Here is a 26,629-nt window from a genome sequence, read left to right on the forward strand (position 1 = left end):
AAAATGGTTTCTGTTATTCCTACTTTTAATTTCCTTCTCCTCCAATCCAATTCCATTGCTCTGTAGTTTAAAAAATTTCAATGGCATCTTAACTGTCTGCAGTACCAAGTCCTTAGACTGCAATTTACAGGGTTCTTCACAATATACTCCCAACCCACTTCAACCACATATCCTCAACGTGTTACCTAAATAGATTCCTTATTCAACTCCTTCAATATAGATTCCGTACATATTTAATAAGCACTTGTCTATAAATCAACTTGTACATATGCATAATTAATTGAAGAATAACCATAGAAAAATGCACACATGTATGTGTAGCTCCATGAATGATCACATTACGCACGGACTGTTTGTGCAGCTTCCCTGAGAGAAGAGCACCGTGAGGAAGGGATTGTTTCTTCCAGATTATAAATTAGTTTTTACAAAAAGAAAAAGTGACTGAGTTTATTTTCTCACTCATTCAACAAATACTTATGAGCACCTACTTGAGCCAGGTGCCCTCCTTAAGCGCTGATGACGCTACAGAGTCCCTGCTGTGGTGCTGCCTTACAGGACGGGAGGAGGGGGTGGGGTGGGGTGCATCAGGGAAGAGCTGCCATGCGGGGATAGCTGAGCAGAGACCCTGCTACACACCCCAGAACTTTCCAGGCAGAGGGAACAGCAAGTGGTGTTTATCAGCCAAACATGGGTCACATGTGATTAAAATCTCATTAAGTAAAATCAGATAGGACGTCAGGCTGATGTTTTCCTTTGCTAAAGTATCCTCTGATATGAACAAAATACCAAGGATGAATACATCCCTATACATCACATACTGATAAAATGTGTAGACACCACTCCTGGTATTCAGGAACCGTCAACACCAGTAACTAGATGCATTTTCCTCATAGGAGAATGCCATATATTTAATAAAGATAGGAAAGTAGATTAGAAAGGGAAAAAAGCAGGATTTCACCCATGCTGGCAGGACTCGACACAATCTGAGTTCTGCTGCCCCACACCACAATTAGCAGCTTAGGTGGCTTGTAATTAAAATTAGTGCTGTTCAGGTCCAAGTAACGGCTCACAATCTGAGCTACTGGCAAAACTGCAAGCTCAGAAAAGCCACCTTCATGCAGTCAATGTTACAGTGTGGCCTGAGCTTTGAAAAACAAAAGCGCCCCAAGGCAAGAGACCATGCATATCAAGTGAGGGTGATAGAAATACCAGTTAACCTTAGAACCAACCCAGTCTCATCAGCACTGAAACAAAACAGCGGCTTCACTGGGAATCCCATTTTACTCTGAAAGGTTAGTTAGTACCTGTTCGGAAGTCCGTCAGAGGCAGGAACGTCTCCACATCCTTATTGAACCTCCCCAGCGCTTCCTCAAGGCTCTCAGCCTCAGGTTCCCAGCTGACTCCACCGTCAACTGTGTCATCATGCTGCTTCACCAGATTACAGTTTTCTACAGAGTCAAGGCAAATATACACCTAAGTGGGGGGAAGGGAAGGGAAAAAGTTCAAATGCTGTAATTTTTAGTATTCATGATGTGGACAGAACTACTGCACGCCAGTCCCCAGCAACGACCTCACAGCCCTCAGAGTCAAGTCCCCACAGCAAACCAGACTTGCTCTTTGCGACTGGAAAGCATGAGAGCGGCGGCGGTATGTGACCACTGAGCCCAGGCTGTCAAAGGCGTGGTCTCTACCCTGGCGGCGCTCAGCCCAACAGGGAAGCGTGCAGACGCGCGCCAGCAGGCCCAGCAGAGGCCCGCGGGGCCGGGGCCCAGCCCTCGGGCTCTGGAAGTGGATCCTGCACACCCCCCACACACACCCCGACTGCAACCCGAGATCCTGGATTTCTGACTTTCACGTGTGTTGTTTTATGCTGCTCAATTTGGGGTAATTTATGTGGTGACTAATAACTAATTAAAAATCATAAAAACCAACAATAGTTTGCGCTACTATGTTCTCTGATGAAATTATGGAGCAAATTCTTCTTGTCGGTGAAAAGAATGGTTTACTGTGTAAAAATGGCTGAGAGACTGCCTGGCCGCTTAATTTGTCATTTCTTTCTCTCGTTAGCCAAGCATATATAATTGAATTTTCTTTAGTGTACTTACTCATTCAGTCAATATTTACTGAGTGCCTACTATGTATCAGGCAGTATTCTAGGTTCTAGGGACACACCTCTGACCAAAACAGACAAAAATCCCTGTCTTCATGGAATTACATTCTAGTGGGAAGAAGCAGACAAAATAAGGAAGTGGCACAGTGTGTTGCAAGGTGATAAGTGGTATGGAAAAACAGCGAATAAAGAACACCTAAGTTCAATGTAGGACGAGGACAGGGGAATGAGATGTTTAATAAGATTTCACAGGTGGAAATAAGTTCCAACTTAACAATCTATAAATATTTGAATGAAAAAGCTACACAATACTGGGAAAACCCAACAGTGATTAAGGAACACTTGCCTCATTAAGTACAAACAAGTGTCTGAAGAGGACATTATAGGGCAGGCAACCTAGCGGCCACCAGCTGTCAGCTATGAAAATCAGGAAGATGGAAATGTGGAGAATCAACCCTACAGTTAAAGACCGAGACTGCCTGTCATGTTTTTAACCACCAGCATTACTGGAATCACGTACTTCGCTGGGTGAGACAACGTGCTTAACTTGAACAGCGTAGAGCTCTCCAGGGGGAGGAAGAGGTGAAGACAAATATGGCGGTAAAATAGGCGTCTCTGTTTCAGGCAAAAGCAATTCCTAAAACACCAAAAATAAATTCCAATTTCAGAATGACTATTACAGAAACCCACCACATTATTAAAGCTTATTACAGTGCCAATTTACTTTCATTTAGCAAAAATCTAGCTGAGACACTGAAAATCACAAAATAATTTTGTTGTAGTGGGACCAAAATGTGATAAGTAATCAAAAGATCTTTAGCAGTCTTTTGTCCCCTGCCAAAAAAAAGATTTTGTATAAAAAAAACCCCACAGGAATATTTACTTATATATAATATTTACATATAACACATAAAATTCTAGAAGAATGATTAGCAAATTGCGGCTACTTAGTGGGACGGACTGGGGTGTTCAAGATGTAGAACTGGGACAACTTCTTTCTTTTCACATTTCTGTAGTATTTCATTTATTTTTAGAGTATTTTATAATAAAAACTAAAATATGAAATGACAAAGGAAGATTTAAGTTAAAAATCATGAAAAAAGTGTGCTCTCTCTTAAGCTCTATAAAAGCATAAGGAGTAATTAAAAGTTATATGATTCCAAAGAGGATCAAGGCAGTTAGCAGTTGTTAAAAGAAATATACATATAAAAATATAGGGGATTTTTCTTTTAGTAAGTTAAAAAAAATCTTGAATATGGTGATTAACATAAAGAGTAAAACAATCATATTCAAATTTGTAGACTCACTTATTACTATTTAACATTTCCAAACTGGTGGCAAAACAAAACATATTTGAACCACTAAGATTTCAGCAAGAAGTGACTACCTACTGTTGAATTTTACTGATTTGTTACAAAACACTTTACAACAAGCATATGTCATTTTTATAATTATAGGAATTAAATTCTACTTAAAATTTTAAATGATAAGATTTTACTTATGAAAACACTTCTTGCACCAAAAAGCAAAAGTGACAAAAGAAAAAATAAGATAAAAAGGATAAACTAGATTTCATCAAAATTTAAAACTCTGGTGTTTCGAAGGATACCATCAAGAAAGTGAAAAGACAACCCACAGAATGGGAGAAAATATTTGCAAATCATATCTGATAAGGGACTTGTATCTTCACACCTATCCCAAGATGGCTAGGAAAAAAGTCAGGTAAGTGTTGGTGAAGATATGGAAAAAATGGAACCCTTGGTACAATCCTAGTACCAAAGTAAAATGATGCCGCTGGTTTGGAAAACAGTTTCACAGTTCCTTAAAATGGTAAACACAGTCACCATATGACTTAGAAATTCCACTCCTAGGTCCATACTCAAGAGAACTGAAAACTGACATCCACTTAAAAATTTGTACACAAACGTTCATAGTAGCTTTAATTCACTATCTGTAAAGGTAAGAACAACCCAAGTATCCATCAAGAGATGAATGGATAAACAAAATGTGTGTATCTGTATAATGGAATATTATTCAGCAATAAAAAGGACACATACTACAACATGATTCAACCCTGCAAACATTATGCTGAATGAAAGAAGCCAGTAACAAAGGGCTATGATTCCCTTTATATGAAACGTCCAGAATAGACAAACCCACAGAAACAGTTTCCAGGAAACTGGGGAAGGGGAAATGGAAAGTGACTGCTGCTGGTATGGAGCTTCTTTTTGAGATGAAATGTTGTGGAATTAGATAGTTGTGATGATTGCACAACTCTATGAATATATTAAAAACCACTGACTTGTACACTTTAAAAAGTTGAATTTTATGGTATGTAAATTATCTCAATAAAGCTGTTATGCTTACCTTCCTGATCTTGTATCAGATTCTTTGTATTGATGAAGTGTCCAAATTTTCAAAATATTTGGATTGAAACTTACCTCAAACCTTATTTCCCATCTCGCTTCCTCATACTTTTTATTGTAATCTGTTGGTTTCTGAAATAATATAGTATTATTAATGAATAAAACTATCTTTAACTATGTACTGTTGTTTTAAGGCACTTTCATATTTCATCCCACAAAAACCGTGTGCATGACCTTGTTGGCATTCATTTCAGCTTAACTATGGGAAAATTTAGTGTTCTGAGTGATCTTAATATTGCAACAAGAAGAATCCTCAAAATTATGCTAAAAGCATGTCAATTGTCATTAGTTTATAATAAGAGTGGGAGCTCTTACCTTTCCTTTTAAATGTTCACACTGAAGAGTACACCTGCCAGAGAGACTTAAGTAATCTTTATAAAACCTGTTTAACAGATGAAACACCCTTTACACAAACACACGGGGGCACGCACGCACACACACACACACACCTCTATGCTCAAAAGAAACAACTGGCTGTGAGCATTACATGTACAAAGTTATGTCATAGTTTCCTATTTGAGAGAAGAAAGTAGTTTCCTATATTGAACTGCACACCCACTGTTTGGTTGTGTACTATCGCCGAAATGAATATTCAAAAACTTAACAAGTGAACTGTAAGTCTAAAAATATCTTGCTATATAAAATGTTCACGTTCTTATTTATGATGAGTACTCTATTTCTATAAAGTATTTGTGGCAGCTTGCCATGTGAAATCCTATCTGTAACAGACTAATTATGTTTTTTAAAATATTAAAAACAGAAGCACCAGGCAACTGGAATGGACTATTTACTGAAGCTAAGCTTAAAATCTGGCTCTGAGTTCCCTGTAAGGCAAAATGGGGGAAATGTTATAATATTGAATATAAGGCAAAACCATTTTATCTTGGGAGAGAGTCGTTTTCTGGCAGTGAATTCCATTATGATTTTATAATTTACATCTATATTCAAACAACGTTAGAGAACATATGAGTTTCTCATTAGGTTTGAAGATATAGAAACACTAAGTGACTCTTAATGCAATTGAAGTCTTTTCTAGGACTTTATAAAGCATGATATAGGGTATTGCTTTCTCAATAAAGAATTTACAAATCCTCTAGACCCTCTTAACATATCAGGCATGTAGAACTATATGGAAGGCTTGAGGCATAAGACAAAATATGACATTTTAACCACAATTTCTTTTTCTATAGTTTAGATTTTTATAGAAAACTAGTTCACTTACTTCCTTCAGTATTTCCTCAGAATGTTCAAAAGTACAATACTTATGGTGTGCCATAAAATAAGAAAGTGACATTCCATCAAAATAGAGATGAATAGATAATTTCTCCCATGGATTTTCTGGTAATTCCTATTTAAGTTCAATAAAGGAGATTATTACTATAAAAATAAAGTCTGTTTGAAGATTAAAATTTTACAGTCGGCAAAAATGAAATTAGATTTCTGACAATCACAGTATTACTAGTTTGACTAGTGATTTGTCCTGTAAAATTTTCTTCCTGGTATTTTGGCAGATAACGAGGCAATAATGCTACTACTCTGGTTTTTATAAAATATATTTACATGTCCATAAGGTAGAGAGTTTTCTAGTTATGTAAAGAAAACAATTTACTATACATCATCTTTAGATAATACTAATAATTTATACTAAGTAGAAGGAGAAAGAAAAAGTATGCTCAGGGGTAAAGAAATGAAGTTTAGTTAAAAATCCAAAAATGGCAGGAATCAGAAGAAATTAACAACAGTCTAGGAGTCATATAGTGGCTTTAAAACCTGTGGGTCCGTTTACAAACATTAGGTACCAAAATGCACATGACTGATAAGCTGATCGTTCCTCGCTATTTCCACTCGGTACCACCTTAGTCCAAACTCATGTCTCTGCTGAGTTAGTGTAATCACCTTCCAGCTGATCTCCTGCTTCTACCTTTTTCTACCGTCCAGTTTTCACCAGTGCAAAGTGAAAACAGTAGATTGTGAGGTCAGATCACATCCACCTCCGCGCAGCGACAACTGCACCTCTCACAGGTGGCCTCCCACCTCCGTCCGTCCGTCTGCTCCTTGGACACTCCAGGCGTCTCCTGCCCTGCGGCTCTCTGCACTGATCTGGTAACTGCGTGGCGTGTCCTCTCACCACTCAGAAGTCTCAATCAAATTTTATCTTTTTAGGGATGTCTTCTCTGACCACTGTATTTAAAATGTTATCTCCTCCCTATCAGCCTTTCCTAATTCATTTTTCTGGCCAGCACTACTATTTAACATACCTTATACATATATATATATTTTTTTTCGTTTTATTTCCCATCACTAAAATGGAAGCTCAACGGAGGCAGGAGTTTCTGTTTGGCTCTTGCTGCACCTGCAGGCCTAGGACAGAGCCCAGCATGTTAAGAGGCACCGGGTCCGTGCCATGAGCATGTAAGGTAGGAGGAGCACTTCTGGGGAAGGTCTGCTACGGCAGCAGGGCTGCAAGGGCGGGCACAGGCATGGTTTCTTGAGAAATCGAGTACCTTGGTATACGCCACACTGTTTTCCTAGGCTAAGCTAAGCAGCAAAGAAAGCCACCTGGATAACCTGAACAGTTCCCATCTCTGCAGGACTTCCGTGACTGTCCACAGAGGCTGTGAATAACCAGAGAGGCTTCTCCACTTTCTTATTTAAGTGCATCTGCGGCTCTTTTTAGGTCTTTATCAGCCTACCATCACACCTTTCATACAGAAATACTTCCTTAAAGTTCTTCTATCTTTCTGCCCGAACCCTCCAACACAGCTCCAGGAGAATCTTCTCACTGCCTCACTGCTCAAGAACCCCCAATGGGGCCTCCCGCCTGACGTCTACTTCTCTTAAACCCTATTCACACTGCTGTTCCTCCCAAAACTCCTACTGTTCTAGCAAATGCATTTCCCATTTCTGTCTCCGCACCTACCTTGTCAGGAGCACTTCATCAACTCCCATTTCTACATTCCTATTACACTCGCTCTTTTTACCAGCCGCCTGGCTCTCAGCAAGTTGTGGTGTAAAGTCTTTAGGGTTTTGTCTTGTGTCTCACTGTTTCACTAACTAGACAGGGCCCTTGAGGACGGGAATTACCTGCACCTAACACAGTGCTACACACACAGCACCATCCTGAAAACTACCATGTGTGTTTATAAACATCTCTATTTCCTTAGTACTCTCCTCGTGTCAAAATAAGTTGTTAATAAGGAATCTTCCAAATTACTTGCTTATGGAAGTTCTCAGGAACTTGCTCAAAATTAGGTTTATTTAAAATGAGCCTAGGAACCAAAGTGGCAACTTCTTTTATGTTAACGAGTAATTGATAATCACATAGGAACATAGTTCTTCATAAAAAAAATCCCTCAAATTATATTACCTGTAACACTTTATGGCAAATAAACTAAATCAATGATATATGCTTTATTTTTAATTTTTTTTTGAAGTTGGTTTTTTTAAGATTCTTTGATGTGAACCTTTTTAAAGTCTTTATTGAATTTGTTACAATACTGCTTCTGTTTTTTGGTCCCTTGGCCGAGAGGCATGTGGGATCCTAGCTCCCCGACCAGGGATCAAACCCACAGCCCCTGCATCGGAAGGCGAAGTCTCAACTACTGGACTCCCAGGGAAGCCCCAATGATATATGCTTTACATACAAATTACCATGATGTGAACTTCCACCTCTCTCTTTGAAAGCAGTTCCTGAAGGAGTTCTACTGCATCTGCTTGCCAGACATGCCCGACCTATTTGGGATTAATAAACTCAGATTTTTTCGCAAAATAAGAGCAGGAAGTAAATGAAGATACACAAAAGTAGCCATAAACAGATAACACTAGAGAGAAGGACAAAATATATAGGCAGTTTTCAGAGAATATCATGGGTATATGATAAAAATTATCTTAAGAAACTAATAATTTATCTCCGCTTCCCCCCATGTTACTCTCTTAAAGCATTTTATGCTTTAAAAATATAAACCTACACTAAAAACAAAGCATCATAAAACTTTTAAAAAAGGCCAATATGCCAAAGCAGTGCTTGTATACTGACTACAATGTATATTTATTAAGGAGCAGTGACTATTACGTCTTATGTGTTAAGAGGTTCACTTGGCCAGGAATTGGGGCCTCCTGCCAAAAGCCCATGAGGAGCCCCAGCTTCCCGCCAGCGCCCTGTGAGTGAGCATCTGGAAGCGGGTTCTTCAGCCCAGTCAGTCCTTCGGGTTATTGCATTTCTGGGGCACATCTTGGCTGCAGAGTCATCAGGGACCCTGAGGCAAAACACCCAGCTAAGCTGTTCCCGATGCCTGAGCCACAGAAGCTGTATGAAATGTTTAAAAAGCTTATTGTTGATTTAGACCACTAAATTTTAAGCTTAATTTGTTATATACCAAGAGATAATTAATATACCATTCCTTTCTCTGATCCAGCTTCAAATTTCTTGAAATTTTATTTGAACCGTAACTAAAAATTAACAATTCCAAACAAAATTCCCATCTATGAAGACATTATCTGTCTCAATTTATTCAGATATTTTTATATCCTTCAGTATAATTCTGTCGTTTTCTTCATAAAGGCCCTTTGTCTATCTTTGTAAGCTTATTTCTAAATATAATTTTTGTTGCACTGAAAGGGATTTCATTTTACATTCTAATTTCTAGAAAACTATTGTTAATAAAAAGACAGTATTTTAAAATTAATCATCCTATAAATCCCTGCTTACTCACAGGTATGGTATTATAGAGATGACAAGGAATACAAAGTTGGGGTGTATCAGGATACAGCAAAATAGGGTAAAGATGACACTGTGGAATCTTCTCAGTGAATCCGTGATCTAAATATTGTACCTGAAACAGGACAAAGTTCATAATTAAAACTTACTACTAAAAACTAGGGGACAGAAAGGACTCCCTGGTATTAAAGAGAATAAAAAAAAAAAAGACATCCTAGAAGGAGATATAAATCTGGATTTAAAAAATCTCTAGAAAAAAAGTAACACTGTATTTCCTCATCCCATAGTGTATCAAACCTCACTGTCAAAAGGTTTTCTTACACATGAACAAAAGCTTTTTCTTTTCTTGAGAATAATCAATTTTTTGGAGGATGTTGAAAATTTTTCTTTTGTTTTTCCAAGTATTTTAGAAGTCCTGATTTCCATTTAATAAAAGAACATTTCTCAAATTCTCAGTATTCCTCAGTTTCACAGTTTGGGAAACTCTGCATGTAATGTTTCCTTCCTGGAGAATCACATTGCATAATAAAGGTTCTGAGAAGTCCTATGAGAAAGAAACTTGTTTTTAAGTCATCCAGTGTTCAAATTTTGTAAAATAACTTTCTAAAGACTTCATTTTTTAAAGAATTTTGGGTTCACAGCAAAATTTAGAGAAAGGTACAGAGATTTCCCTCACACCCCAGCCTCCCTCACTGTAACATCCTGCACCACAGTGGTAATTTGTTATAATCACGAACCTACATGGATACGTCAAAATCAAGGTCCATATAGATTACGTTAGGGTTCACTTGGTGATGTGTACACCCTATGGGACTGACAAATGTATAAAGACGCTCTGTGAAAACAAAGGGTATTTTCATTGCCCTAAAAATCCTCTGTCCTCCCTCCCTGCGACCCCTGGCAAACACTCATCTTCTTACTATCTCCATATTTTGCATTTTCCAGAAGGTCATACAGTTGGAGTCATACAGTATATGTAGCCTTTTCAGACTTGCTTTCACTTAGCGATATGCATTTAAGGTTCGTCCATGGCTTTTCATGGCTTGATAGCTCATTTCTTTTTAGCACTGAATAATATTCCATTGTATGAAAGCACTACAGTTTATTTATCCATTCACCTACTGAAGGACATCCTGGGTGCCTCCAAGTTTGGCAATTACGAATAAAGCTCCTATAAACAGGTTTTTGTGTGGACATGTTTTCAACTCCTTTGGGTAAATACTGTAAAAATTTAATAAACAGAAACCTCAGTTAAACAGAGTTGGGAGATCAGAAAGGGGAGCTCCATGCCCTTTGATGATAGCAGAGCCCAAAAGGAGGAATAGAGACTCTTCTTTCCTGGGAAGGACTCAGCCAATGAATAAGCCACAGACTCTTTGTTTACTAGAGCCATACCCACTGCCTTTTCTTCTCTAGAAACGTGTTCTCCTTTCCTTGCTTTGCAGGAACTTGCACGTGACTTACCATGGTTGCAGACCCTGAATTGTAATTCTCTGCTGATCCTGAATAAATCCAACTTTGCTGGAGAAGTATCTGGCAGTCTGTTTATTTCAGGTCAACAATACCAAGGAGTGCGACTGCTGGATCATATGTGAAGAGTAGATTTAGTTGTTGAGAAACTGCCGAACTGTCTGCCAAAGTGGCTGTACCACTCTGCATTCCCATCAGCAGTGGAGGGTTTCAGTTGCTCCATGTCCTCACCAGCCTTTGGTGTTGTCAGTGTTCCAGATCTTGGCCATTCTAATATATGTGTAGTGCTATCTTGTATTAACTTGCATTTCCCTGGTGACATATGATATGGAACTTCTTTTCATATCTTTATTTGCCATCTGTATGTCTCCTTTGGTGAGGTATCTGTTAAGGTCTGTGGTCCATTTTTTAAATTGGGTTGTTTTCTTACTGTTAAATTTTAAGAGTTCTTTGTATATTTTGGATAACAGTCCTTTATCAGATGTATATCTTGCAAGTATTTTCTCCCAGCGTTTAGCTTGTTTTCTCATTATCCTGATATTGTCTTTTGCAGAGGAGAAGTTTTTAATTTTAATGAAGTCCAGCTTGTACCTTATTTCTTTCATGGGTCATGTCTTTGGTGCTGTATCTAAAAGGTCACTGCCATATTAAAGGTCATCTATGTTTCTATGTTGTCTTTCTAGGAGTCTTACAGTTTTATGTTTTACATTTAGGTCTGTAGTCCATTTAGAGATAATTTTTATGGAAGATTTTATAATTTTTATAAAATCTGTGTCTAGATTTTTTTGCATGTGGATGTTCCATTGTTCCAGCACCATTTGCTGAGAAGACTATCTTTGCTCAGTTGTATTGCCGTTGCTCCTTTGTCAAAGATCATTGACTATATTTATGTGGGTCTATTTCTGTGTTCTCTAGTCTATTCCATTGATCTATTTGTATTTTGCTTTGCCAATACCACACTGCCTCGATTAACTTTATACTAAGTCTTGAAGTCTAGCCTGTCAGTCCTTTAACTTTGTTCTTCTCCTTCAATATTGTGTTGTCTATCCTGAGTCTTTTGTCTCTCCATATAAACTTAAGAATAAAGTTTGTTGATATCCACAAAATAACTTGCTGGAATTTTGACTAGGATTGCACTGAATCCATAAATACAGTTGAAAAGACCTGACATCTTGCCATCATTGAGTCTTCCTATCCAAGAACAGAGTGTTGCTCCATTAATTTTGTTCTTTGATTTTGTTCATCAGAGTTCTGCAGTTTTCCTCATATGTATCTTTGTATATACTTTGTTAGATTTATACCTAAGTATTTTGTTTTGGGGGTGCTAACGTAAAATGGTATTGTATTTTTTATTTCAAATTCCGTCTGTTCACTGCTAGTATATGAGAAAGAAATTGAGTTATGTATATTAACCTTATATTCTGCAATCTTCCTATAATTGCTTACTAGTTCCAGGAGTTTTTTGATGAGTCTCTTGCATTTTTTTTTAATGTAGGTGAACATGTCATCTGCAAACATACACAGTTTTATTTCTTCCTTTCCAATCTGATTACCCTTTATTTCCTTTTCTTGTCTTGTTGCATTAGCTAACACTTCCAGTACAATACTGAAAAGGATTGGTGAGTGGGTATCCTTGCCTTGTACCTGATCTTGGTGTAAAAGCCTCAAGTTTCTCACCATTAAGTATTATGATACCTGTAGAAGTTCCCTTATACTTCTAGTTTACTGAGTTTTTATCATGAAATGAGTCCTGGATCTTCTCAAATGCTTTTTCTGCATCTACGGACATATTCATGTGATTTTTCATTTTTACACTGTTGATGTGATGGATTACTATAATTGATTTTCAAATGGTTAATCAGCCTTGTATATACCTGGGATAAACACTATTTGGTCATAGTATGTAATTTTTTTTAAACATTACATACTGTGTTGGCTCTAACTTGCTAATATTTTGCTGAGGATTTTTGCATCTATGTTCCTGAGAGATACTGGTCTGCAGTTTTCTTTTCTTGTGATGTCTTTGTTTTTGAATTAGGGTAATGCTTGCTTCATAAAATGAGTTATGAAGTATGCCCTCTGCTTCTTTCCTCTGAAAGATACTGTAGAGAAATGGTAAAATATCTTCCTTAAATGTTTGGCAGAATTCACCAGTGAACCTATCTGGGCCTGGTGGTTTTTGTTTTGGAAGGCTGTCAATTATTGACTCAATTTCTTTAAAAGACATAGGCCGAGACTGTTTATTTCTTCTTGTGTGAGTTCTGGCATTTTGTGTCATTTAAGAAACTGGTCTAGTCCATCTAGGTTATCCAATGTGTGGGCATAGTTGTTCACAGTATTCCTTTATCTTTCAATGTTCATTAAATCTGTATTGATATCTCTGCTTTTATTTCTGATATTAGTAATTTGTGTCTTTTTTTTTTTTCTTGGCTAGCCAGGCTAGAGGGTTATCAATTTTATCAAACTTTTCAATGAACCAGCTTTAAATCTCATTAATTTTTTTTCTTGAATTCCTATTTTCAGGGATTCACAGATTTCAGCTCTAATTCTTATTATTTCTTTTCTTCTGCTTACTTTGGCTTTTTTCTTTTTCTAATTTTCTAAGATAGAAACATAGATAATTGATTTTAGACTTTCCTTCTTTTATAATATATGCATTCAATGCAATGAATTTCCCTCTCAGCACTGCTTTAGCTGCATCTCATAAATTTTGTAAGTTGTTTTCATTTTCATTTAGTTCAAAATATTTTAATATTTCTCTTGAGATTTCTTCTTTGACCCATGTGTTATTTAGAAGTTTGCTGTTAAACCTCCATGCATTTTGGGATTTTCCAGTTGTCTTTCTCTTACTGATTTCTAGTTTAACTCTATTGTGGTCTGAGAGCAAACACTGATTCCTATTCTTTTAAATTTAAGGTGTGTTTTATGGCCCAGAACGTGGTCTATCTTGGTGAATATTCCATGTGAGCTTAACAATGTGTATCTTGCTGTTGTTGGGGGAAGAATTCTATAGATGCTAATTATATCCAGTTGATGATGATGTTGTTGAATTCAGTTATGTCCTTACTGATTTTCTGCCAGTTGGATCTGTCCATTTCTGATTGGGGAGGGGGGGATGTTGAAGTCTCCAACTGTGATAGTGGATACACCTATTTCTCCTTGCAGTTCTACTAGTTTTTGCCTCATGTAGTTTGACTCTCTGTTCTTAGGGGCATATTAAGAATTTATTAAGACATTCAGAATTTTATGTCTTCTTGGAAAACTGACCCTTTTTCATTATGTAATGCCCTTCTTCCTTTATAACCTTCCTTGCTTTGAGTCTGTTCTGAAATCATTATAGCTACTCTTTGTTTCTTTTGATTAGTGTTAGCATGGAATATTTTTCTAAGTCCATTTATTTTTAATCTATTTTTATCTTATATCTAACGTGGGTTTCTTACAGACAATATATAGTTGGGTGTTGTTTTTTGATCCACTCCAATAATATGGGTCTTTTAACTGGTGCATTTAGACCACTGACCCTAATAGAAGTGATTATTGACATAGCTGGATTAATATCTAACAAATTTGTTACTGTTTTCTACCTGCTCTTGTTCTTCGTTCTTATTTTTGTCTTTCACTGTTTTTCTTCCTCTTGCTGTTTTTTTTGGGGGGAGGGATTTTATATGATTCCATTTTCTCTTTCTTAGTGAATCAGTATAGTTAAAAATTTTTTTAGTAGTTGCCCTACAGTTTGCAATAATCACTTACAACTAATCCAAGTCCACTTTCAAATAACACTATACCACTTTATAGACAGTATTAGTACCTTAGAGTAACAAAATAATCCTAACTCCTCCTTCTCATCCCCTGTATTATTGTCATTCATTTCACTTATATATAAGCATACATAAACATATATATAACTGAAAGCACATGTAACTTAATTATTTACTGCTATTATTACTCTGAACAAACTATCACCTGTTAGAGCAATTAAAAATAAGAAAAATAAAACTTTTAACTTCACTTATTCCTTTTTCAATTATCTTCTTTATGTAGATCTGAGTTTCTAACCTATATTATTTTCCTTCTCTCTAAAAATTTTCTTTTAACATTTTTTGCAAGGCACATCTACTGGCAACAAATTCTCTCAGTTTTTGTTTCTCTGTTAAAGTCTTCATTTTTCCTTCAGTTTTGAAGGATAATTTTGCAGGATACAGAATTCTAGGCTGATGGGTTTTTCTCCCTCTCAAGATTTAAAATATTTCAACCCACTCTTTTTTTTTAATTGATTCATTTATTTCTTTATTCAATTAGTATGAAATGAGGGGCTATTCTGGGTGAACCAAAGTGCTAAACTTACACTGTGATTTCTACCCAATTTGCATTGTTCTCTTAGCTGAAAGAGGTGGGGAAAACATTCTTCCTATATCAGTGGCTTCAGCTGCTCAACTTACTTTTCAATAAACAGTTAATTATTATGTCAAAGGTTTTAGATAAACTTGACTAACGTTGGCAAACAGCACTTGAAAGAAAAGACTGAAAGCAGCTCTTTTGCCCCTTTCCCATTTGCACATTTCTGTTCCCCTCTAACCTTAAAAGAACCTAATTACAGGAATGAGATCACTAGGCAATTTAACCTAACTCCTGACATGTGCTCTTCTGAATGCATACCATGCCTTGTCTAATCCAGTGATTCTTTTTCTAGATGAAAAGAAGAATGAAGAATTAAGCAGTTAAAAATATGGCTAGCTCCCCCCTACCACCAACAGCCTCCCTAAGCAATCCTGCAGGCAGATCACTCGGGCAATATAACATCTGAAGAGAGAGGCAGCCAGCCTGTATGCAATGCAGAATGATGTAGAACCCAGCCTCCTGCCTCGATGATTCACTGAGATTGCTCCCCACACCCCCATTTTCCCCTTTAAAAACTGTCCTGGCTGAGCAGAATCTTAGGAGTTGGTTTCTGGACACAAGTCCACCTTCTCCTCAGATTGCTGGCTTTTCTGATTAAAGCACCTCTCCTTTCTACTGACACTTGCCTCTCAAATTACTGGCTTATGAGTCAACCCACTCTCTTCTTGCTTCTTGCATAGTTTCTGAGGAGAAGCTGGATATAATTCTTATCTTTGCTCCTCTGTAAGTTAGGTGGTTTATTCCTCTGGCTTCTTTCAGGATTTTTTCTGTAACTTTGACTTTCTGTCATTTGAAATGACAGATGGTTTCTTTTGCATTTATTCTGCTTGGTGTTCTCTGAGCTCCAGGATCTATGGTTTGCTGTTTGACATTAATTTGGGGAAATTCTCAGTAATAATTTTTCTTCTCTCTTCACTTTCTGGTATTTCCATTATCTGTATGTTATACCCTTGTGGCCATCCCACAGTTCTTGGGAATTTGGTTCTGTTTTTTTTTCAGTTTTTCTCTTTACTTTTCAGTTTTAGAGGTTTCTATCTATATATATCCTCTAGCGCAGAGATTTTTTCCTCAGCTGTGGCCAGTCTACTAACAAGCAAATCAAAGGATCTTCCTTGGTATTTCCATCTCTCTGCTTACATTGCCCATCTGTTCTTTCATGTTGTCTACTTTATCCATTAGAGCCCTTAGCATATTAACCATAGCTGTTTTAAGTTTCTGTTCTGATAACTCTAACATCCCTGCCATGTCTGGTTCTGATGCTTGTTGTGTCTTTTCAAACTGTGTTTCTGCCTTTCAGTATGCCTAATACTTTAAATTTAGATATGACCTATAACATAATATTAGTTTCAGGTATACAATGTAATGATTTGACATTTGCATATATTGCAAAATGATCACGATAAGTCTAGTTAATATCCGTCACCACACAGAGTCACAAAACATTTTTTTCGAGTCAGCTCTACCCACCACCAGAGCCTCCTATCAAGCCTCTTAGATAGCCTCAACCACCAGAGGGCAGACAGCAGAAGCAAGAAGAACTACAATCCTGCAGCCTGTGGAACAAAAACCACATTCACAGAAAGACAGACAAGATGAAAAGGCAGAGGGCTATATACCAGATGAAGGAACAAGATAAAACCCCAGAAAAACAACTAAATGAAGTGGAGATAGGCAACCTTCCAGAAAAAGAATTCAGAATAATGACAGTGAAGATGATCCAGGACCTCGGAATAAGAATGGAGGCAAAGATCGAGAGGATACAAGAAATGTTTAACAAAGACTTGGAAGAATTAAAGAACAAACAAACAGAGATGAACAATACAATAACTGAAATGAAAACTACACTAGAAGGAATCAATAGCAGAATAACTGAGGCAGAAGAACGGATAAGTGACCTGGAAGACAGAATGGTCGAATTCACTGCTGCAGAACAGACTAAAGAAAAAACAATGAAAAGAAATGAAGACAGCCTAAAAGACCTCTGGGACAACATTAAACACAACAACATTCGCATTATAGGGGTCCCAGAAGGAGAAGAGAGAGAGAAAGGACCAGAGAAAATATTTGAAGAGATTATAGTCGAAAACTTCCCTAACATGGGAAAGGAAATAGCCACCCAAGTCCAGGAAGCGCAGAGAGTCCCAGGCAGGATAAACCCAAGGAGAAACATGCCAAGACACATATTAATCAAATTGGCAAAAATTAAAGACAAAGAAAAATTATTGAAAGCAGCAAGGGAAAAATGACAAATAACATACAAGGGAACTCCCATAAGGTTAACAGCTGATTTCTCAGCAGAAACTCTACAAGCCAGAAGGGAGTGGCATGATATACTTAAAGTGATGAAAGGGAAGAACTTACAACCAAGATTACTCTACCTGGCAAGGATCTCATTTAGATTTGATGGAGAAATCAAAAGCTTTACAGACAAGCAAAATCTAAGAGAATTCAGCACCACCAAACCAGCTCTACAACAAATGCTAAAGGAACTTCTCTAAGTGGGAAACACAAGAGAAGAAAAGGACCTACAAAAACAAACCCAAAACAATTAAGAAAATGGTCATAGGAACATACATATCGATAATTACCTTAAACATGAATGAATTAAATGCTCCAACCAAAAGACACAGGCTTGCTGAATGGATACAAAAACAAGACCCATATATATGCTGTCTACAAGAGACCCACTTCAGACCTAGGGATACATACAGACTAAAAGTGAGGGGATGGAAAAAGATATTCCATGCAAATGGAAATCAAAAGAAAGCTGGAGTAGCTATACTCATATCAGATAAAATAGACTTTAAAATAAAGAATGTTACAAGAGACAAGGAAGGACACTACATAATGATCAAGGGCTCAATCCAAGAAGAAGATATAACAATTATAAATATATATGCACCCAACATAGGAGCACCTCAATACATAAGGCAACTGCTAACAGCTATAAAAGAGAAAATTGACAGTAACACAATAATAGTGGGGGACTTTAACACCTCACACCAATGGACAGATCATCCAAAATGAAAATAAATAAGGAAACACAAGCTTTAAATGACACAATAGACCAGATAGATTTAATTGATATTTATAGGACATTCTATCCAAAAACAGCAGATTACACGTTCTTCTCAAGTGCGCACGGAACATTCTCCAGGATAGATCACATCTTGGGTCACAAATCAAGCCTCAGTAAATTTAAGAAAATTGAAATCATATCAAGCATCTTTTCTGACCACAACGCTATGAGATTAGAAATGAATTACAGGGGAAAAAAACGTAAAAAACACACACACATGGAGGCTAAACAATACGTTACTAAATAACCAAGAGATCACTGAAGAAATCAAAGAGGAAATCAAAAAATACCTAGAGACAAATGACAATGAAAACACGACGATCCAAAACCTATGGGATGCAGCAAAAGCAGTTCTAAGAGGGAAGTTTATAGCTATACAAGCCTACCTAAAGAAACAAGAAAAACTTCAAATAAACAATCTAACCTTACACCTAAAGGAACTAGAGAAAGAAGAACAAACAAAACCCAAAGTTAGCAGAAGGAAAGAAATCATAAAGATCAGAGCGGAAATAAATGAATTAAGAAACAAAGAAAACAATAGCAAAGATCAATAAAACTAAAAGCTGGGTCTTTGAGAAGATAAACAAAATTGATAAGCCATTAGCCAGACTCATCAAGAAAAAGAAGGAGAGGACTCAAATCAATAAAATGAGAAATGAAAAAGGAGAAGTTACAACAGACACTGCAGAAATACAAAGCATCCTAAGAGACTACTACAAGCAACTCTATGCCAATAAAATGGACAACCTGGAAGAAATGGACAAGTTCTTAGAAAGGTATAACCTTCCAAGACTGAACCAGGAAGAAACAGAAAATATGAACAGACCAATCACAAGTAATGAAATTGAAACTGTGATTAAAAATCTTCCAACAAACAAAATTCCAGGACCAGATGGCTTCACAGGTGAATTCTATCAAACATTTAGAGAAGAGCTAACACCCATCCTTCTCAACTCTTCCAAAAAGTTGCAGAGGCAGGAACACTCCCAAACTCATTCTATGAGGCCACCATCACCCTGATACCAAAACCAGACAAAGATACTACCAAAAAAGAAAATTACAGACCAATATCGTTGACGAATATAGATGCAAAAATCCTCAACGAAATACTAGCAAACAGAATCCAACAACACATTAAAAGGATCATACACCACGATCAAGTGGGATTTATCCCAGGGATGCAAGGATTCTTCAATATACGCAAATCAATCAATGTGATACACCATATTAACAAATTGAAGAATAAAAACCATATGATCATCTCAATAGATGCAGAAAAAGCTTTTGACAAAATTCAACACCCATTTATGATAAAAACTCTCCAGAAAGTGGGCATAGAGGGAACCTACCTCAACATAATAAAGGCCATACATGACAAACCCACAGCAAACATCATTCTCAATGGTGAAAAACTGAAAGCATTTCCTCTAAGATCAGGAATGAGACAAGAATATCCACTCTCACCACTATTATTCAACATAGTTTTGGAAGTCCTAGCCATGGCAATCAGAGAAGAAAAAGAAATAAAAGGAATACAAATTGGAAAAGAAGAAGTAAAACTGTCACTGTTTGCAGATGACATGATACTATACATAAAGAATCCTAAAAATGCCACTAGAAAACTGCTAGAGCTAATCAATGAATTTGGTAAAGTTGCAGGATACCAAATTAATGAACAGAAATCTCTTGCATTCCTATACACTAATGATGAAAAATCTGAAAGAGAAATTATGGAAACACTCCCATTTACTGCTGCAACAAAAAGAATAACATACCTAGGAATAAACCTAGCTAGGGAGACAAAAGACCTGTATGCAGAAAACTGTAAGACACTGATGAAAGAGATTAAAGATGATACCAACAGATGGAGAGATATACCATGTTCTTGGATTGGAAGAATCAATATTGTGAAAATGACTATACTACCCAAAGCAATCTACAGATTCAATGCAATCCCTATCAAATTACCAATGGCTTTTTTTACGGAACTAGAGCAAATCATGTTAAAATTTGTATGGAGACACAAAAGACCCCGAATAGCCAAAGCAGTCTTGAGGGAAAAAAATGGAGCTGGAGGAATCAGACTCCCTGACTTCAGACTATACTACAAAGCTACAGTAATCAAGACAATATGGTACTGGCACAAAAACAGAAACATAGATCAATGGAACAAGATAGAAAGCCCAGAGATAAACCCACGCACCTATGGTCAACTAATTTATGACAAAGGAGGCAAAGATATACAATGAAGGAAAGACAGTCTCTTCAATAAATGGTGCCGGGAAAACTGGACAGCTACATGTAAAACAATGAAATTAGAATACTCCCTAACACCATACACAAAAATAAACTCAAAATGGATTTGAGACCTAAATGTAAGACTGGACACTATAAAACTCTTAGAGGAAAACATAGGAAGAACACTCTTTGATATAAATCACAGCAAGATCTTTTTTGATCCACCTCCTAGAGTAATGGAAATAAAAACAAAAATAAACAAATGGGACCTAATGAAACTTCAAAGCTTTTTCACAGCAAAGGAAACCATAAACAAGACGAAAAGACAACCCTCAGAATGGGAGAAAATATTTGCAAACGAATCAACGGACAAAGGATTACTCTCCAATGCATATAAACAGCTCATGCAGCTCAATATTAAGGAAACAAACAACCCAATCCAAAAATGGGCAGAAGACCTAAATAGACATTTCTCCAAGGAAGACATACAGATGGCCAAGAAGCACATGAAAAGATGCTCAACATCACTAATTATTAGAGAAATGCAAATCAAAACTACAATGAGGTATCACCTCACACCAGTTAGAATGGGCATCATCAGAAAATCTACAAACAACAAATGCTGGAGAGGGTGTGGAGAAAAGGGAACCCTCTTGCACTGTTGGTGGGAATGTAAATTGATACAGCCACTATGGAGAACAATATGGAGGTTCCTTAAAAAACTAAAAATAGAATTACCATATGACCCAGCAATCCCACTACTGGGCATATACCCAGAGAAAACCGTAATTCAAAAAGACACATGCACCCCAATGTTCATTGCAGCACTATTTACAATAGCCAGGTCACGGAAGCAACCTAAATGCCCATCGACAGACGAATGGATAAAGAAGTTGTGGTACATATATACAATGGAATATTACTCAGCCATAAAAAGAAACGAAATTGAGTCATTTGTTGACATGTGGATGGATCTAGAGACTGTCATACAGAGTGAAGTAAGTCAGAAAGAGAAAAACAAATATCGTATATTAACGCATGTATGTGGAACCTAGAAAAATGGTACAGATGAACCGGTTTGCAGGGCAGAAGTTGAGACACAGATGTAGAGAACAAACGTATGGACACCAAGGGGGGAATACCGCGGTGGGATGGGGATGGTGGTGTGCTGAATTGGGCGATTGGGATTGACATGTATACACTGATGTGTAATAAATTGATGACTGATTAAAAAAAAATTTTTTTTTTCATGTGATGAGAACGTTTAACATCTACTCTTTTAGCACCTCTCACATGTACATGATTATTAATTATAGTTGCCATGCTGCACAGCATATCTCCACGAATTATTTATTTTAGATTTGGAACTTTGTACTTTTTAATGCCCTTCACCCATTTTTCCCATCCTGCCTCTGACAATCACCAATCTGTTCTCTATCTCAATTTTTGTTGTTTATTTTTTAGATCCCACACAAAGGGAGATCATTAGGTATTTGTCTTTCTCTGTCTGACTTATTTCACTTAGCATAATGCCTTCAAGGTCTATGCCATCCATGTTTTCAGAAATCACAAGATTTCCTTTTTTATGACTGAATAACATTCCATTATATATATATATATATATATATATATATATATATATATACACACACACACACACACACCACAATTTCTTTATCCATTCATCCATTAATGGACACTTAGGTTGCTTCCATATTTTGGCTATTGTAAATAACGCTGCAATGAACATGGGGGAGCATATTATCTTTTCAAGTTAGTGTTCTTGTTTTCTTTAGATAAACACCCAGACGTGGAATAACTTGGTCATACAGTAGTTCTATTTTTAATTTTCTGAGGATCTTCCATACTGTTTTCCACAGTGGCTGCATCAATTCACCGTATCAACAGCATATGAGAGTTCTCTATGCTCCACATCCTCACCAACGCTTGTTACTGGTTGTCTTTTTGATAACAGCCGTCTAACAGGTATGAGGTGATATCTCACTGTGATTTTGATTTGCATTTCCCTGATGATTAGTGATGCTGAGCATCTCTGCGTGTGCCTGCTGGCCATCTGCATTTCCTCTTTGGAAAAACGTCTATTCAGTTCTTCTGCCCATTTTAAAATCAGGTTGTTTGTTTAATTTTTATTGGGGTATAGGTGATTTACAATGTTGTGTTAATTTCAGGTTGTTTTTTTGATGTTGAGTCGTATGAGCTGTTTATATTATAAACAGCTGTTTATATTATTTATATTGTATGAGCTGTTGGATATTAATCCCTTATCAGTCAGATAATTTGCAAATATTTTCTCCCATTCAGTAGATTGTTTTGTCAATGGTTTCCTTCTCTGTGCAAAAGCAAGGTGGGGGGGCTACTCTTCATTGTGGTGCACAGGCTTCTCATTGCGGTGGCTTCTCTTGTTGCGGAGCACGGGTTCTAGGTAAGTGGGCTTCAGTAGTTGTGGCTTGCAGGCTCAGCAGTTGTGGCTCGCAGGCTCTAGAGCACAGGCTCAGTAGTTGTGGCGCATGGGCTTAGTTGCTCCACGGCACGTGGGATCTTCCCAGACCAGGGCTTGAACCCGTGTACCCTGCATTGGCAGGCACATTCTTAACCACTGTGCCACCAGGGTAGCCCCTATTTTTGCTTTTATTTCCCTTTGTTTTAGGAGACAGATCCAAAATATATTGCTGCAATTTACATCATAGTGTTCTGCCTATGTTTTCCTCTAGGAGTTTTATAGTATCCAGTCTTACATTTAGGTCTATAATCCACTGTGACTTTATTTTTGTATACGGTGTTAGGGAATGTTTTAATTTCATTCTTTTACATGTAGCTCTCCAGTTTTCCCAGCACCACTTACTGAAGAGACTGTCTTTTCTCCAATGTATATTTTTGCCTCCTTTGTCACAGATTGACCTTAATTGGGTTTATTTCTGGGCTTGAGTTTCATGAGTTCTTTATATATTTTGGATATCAACCCCTTGTCAGATATATGATTTAGAAATATTTTCTTCCATTCAGTACGTTGCTTTTTCATTTTGTTGGTTTCCTTTGCTGTGCAGAAGCTTTTTAGTTCAATGTAGTCCACCTTGTTAATTTTCATTTTTGTTGCCTTTGCTTTTGGTGTCACATCCAAAAAATTATCACAAATACCTATGTATATCAAGGAACTTATTGGCTATGTTTTCTTCTAGGAGTTTTATGGCTTCAGGTCTTATGTTCAAGTCTTTATAATCTATTTTGAGTTAATTTTTGTGTACTGTTTAAGACAGTGGTCTACTTTCATTCTTCTGCATGTGGCTGTCCAGTTTTCCCAACACCATTTATTGAAGAGACTGTCCTATCCCTACTGTATATTCTTGGTTTTGTCATAAATTAATTGTTCACATGTGCGTAGGTTTATTTCTAGGCTGTCTATTCTATTCCATTGATCTATGCATCTTTTTTTTATGCCAATATCATACTGTTTTGTAATTTTTTCTTGATAGCCAGACATGTACTGTGTAAAAGGAACTGCTATAAATGGGCCTTCAGTAATGTGGTAGGAAGGTGTGGCGGGAGGGGAAATGTTCTACAGTCTTATGACTACGTCTCTGTCTTTCATTGAGACTATGCTTTCAGACTGTGAACTTCACAAGTGTTTCTCAGTTTTTTGCTCTACTCCCTAAAGTGGGAAAGGATGATATAGTGAGCTGGAGTTGGGTCTTTTTCCAATGCAGAAAGCTAGAGTTAACTGGAATTGGGTAATTTCCTTTCCCCCAGGTTGATTAGGCTCTGATAATACCCCAGATGCTTAGGCCCTGCTTAACTACTGTCTCCTGAGTGCAGGCTTTATTAAGAAAAACAGAATGCTCCAGCATATTTCAAAATGGTTCCTTTTCTCCTTCCCCTGCTGGAAGCATCTCTGATATTTATGTGAGATCCTGGTCAAGCTCTTGGAGATAAATCTCATAGAACTGTGTGGAACCTTCTGATGACTGGGTTCCCTGGAGTTTTTGCCTCTCAGAATTGTCCACACTAAATTCCAGCAATTCTTGGGAATTCCCTGGCAGTCCAGTGGTTAAGACTCCAGGCTCTCACTGCCGAGGGCCCGGGTTCAACCCCCGGTTGGGGAACTAAGATCCCACAAGCCATGTGGTGTGGCAAAAAAAAAAAAAAATCCAGCAATTCTTCCATTAAAGTTCTGGTCGTCAGTCTCTGCTCCCATAAGCTGTGACTCCCTATATTCACCTGACTCTCTAACTGTTGGGGCAGTGGTTTGCCCTTTGTACTCCCTCTCTACCGATACAAGAAGAATAATAGATTTTTCAGTTTGTTCAGCTTTTTACTTGCTGTTAGGATGGTGTGGCAACTTCAAAGCTTCTTAAATGTGGAACCAGAAACTAGAAGTCCTCAACAGTCCATTTTTTAAAATGCTTTATTTAATTTTGATAATTCAGTTTCTAAATTGTTTCAAGAATAAGGAATGTCAATAAGCTACTTCTGTTACCCCAATTTAATGAAATTAACATATCACTGTTTAATTGGGCTGTCTTGGCAGTCAGCATTAAAAAAATGAAATAGAATTGAATAAAAAATATCTGAGTACATTACAGGTAGTTAGGGTAGGTACAATTACATGTAATGTCTATTTCTTAATGTGGATCATAGGATAACCTTTAAAGATATCAGGTTAAGGAATGAAAAATTTATTGTGTATACTTGAAGTGCATAGGAAAAAAATAAAAAATGATGATTAAAATATCAAAATACTCTCAAATTTAAAAAACAGAGATATTAGAAAGTATGAAAAAAATATAGTTCACCATTATCTTATTTGGATCCTATATATGTAAAGATTATGAATTATAATAACTTAATGAAAATTGAATTTCAATTTACTTTTATATTAAAAAAGTTATCTGAACAATTCAAATGTATGTGAAAATACTCATTTGCATATAAACACATGCATCTGTTGAGTATCCATATACCTAAATACTAACCCAAAATTTGAAACCATCTTATTTCTATTAAAAACCTATGAAGGGCTTCCCTGGTGGCGCGGTGGTTGAGAATCCGCCTGCCAACGCAGGGGACATGGGTTCAATCCCTGGTCTGGGAAGATCCCACATGCTGCAGAGCAACTAAGCCCCGTGCACTACAACTACTGAGCCTGTGCTCTAGAGCCCGCGAGCCACAACTACTGAGCCCGCGTGCTGCAATTACTGAAGCCCACATGCCTAGAGCCTGTGTTCTGCAACAAGAGAAGCCACCACAGTAAGAAGCCCGCACACCTCAACAAAGAGTAGTCCCCACTCGCGGCAACTAGAGAAACCCCGTGTGCAGCAACAAAGACCCAACACAGCCAAAAATAAATAAATTAAATAAATAAAAATTTTTTAAAAACCTATGAAAATAAATAAATGTATATGTATAACTAAATCACTTTGCTGTACACCTGAAGCTAACACAACATTGTAAATCAACTATACTGCAATAAAAATTTTTAAAAATAAAAATAAAAGATACCTTCCAGGAAAAAAAAAAAACAACCTTGTAAAGTCTGTATTCCAGCACAAAAAGCACAAGGCTTAGATCAGAAATTTTGGAATCAGATGCTTAGATATGAATTCCAGTACCACCACCCACTGACATGTTGACCTTGGGGACATCACTGAACATGAGTTTCAATTTTCTTACTGGTAAAATGGGAATAGTAATCTGCATCTATGATAGTTGGAAACAAATAAGAAAATACGAACGGGCATATGTGAAAAAAGCTTAGAAACCTGAAGTGCTACGTTATTGTCAGATATCATCATCAAATAGATAATAATCTCCTGTGCAAGTATTAACAAAAGACTTTTCTTCTTAATTCTTCCACCCCTCCTAAAACCAAAATCTTCACAGGCTGAATGTCTCTTGATTTCATTGCTATACTTAAAGTACAATGTAAATGGAGGCATTTTCCATCTATATTTTTATATACACATATTTTCAAAGTACAGTTGACCCTTGAACAACACAGGTTTAAACTATGAGGGTCCACTTACACATGGATTTTTTCAGTAAAAACCTACTACAGCACTACACGATCGACAGCTGATTGAATCCGCGACACAGAACCGTGGACATGGAAGAATGATATAAATTATACTCAGGTCGGCTACACAGAGTGTCGGCTCCCCAGCCCTAGTGCTGTTCAA

At 37.1% G+C, this 26,629-nt stretch overlaps 1 protein-coding gene across 10 annotated transcripts in view; it reads right to left on the minus strand.

The window, feature by feature from the left end:
- RNF17 (ring finger protein 17) overlaps positions 1–26,629 on the minus strand; it is a 131,319-nt gene that overhangs the window by 4,738 nt on the left and 99,952 nt on the right. For all 10 annotated transcript variants that reach the window (XM_082435065.1, XM_082435064.1, XM_082435063.1 and 7 more), the window contains 6 exons: positions 9,249–9,368; positions 8,188–8,268; positions 5,759–5,884; positions 4,552–4,608; positions 2,631–2,747; positions 1,305–1,473 (listed from right to left, as the gene is read on the minus strand). In XM_082435065.1, coding sequence (XP_082291191.1) covers positions 1,305–1,473; positions 2,631–2,747; positions 4,552–4,608; positions 5,759–5,884; positions 8,188–8,268; positions 9,249–9,368 — 670 coding nt within the window. The remainder of the gene's footprint in view (positions 1–1,304; positions 1,474–2,630; positions 2,748–4,551; positions 4,609–5,758; positions 5,885–8,187; positions 8,269–9,248; positions 9,369–26,629) is intronic.

Source organism: Balaenoptera physalus (genome assembly GCF_965194825.1).
Source record: "Balaenoptera physalus genome assembly, chromosome: 18".
Lineage (NCBI taxonomy): Eukaryota > Metazoa > Chordata > Mammalia > Artiodactyla > Balaenopteridae > Balaenoptera > Balaenoptera physalus.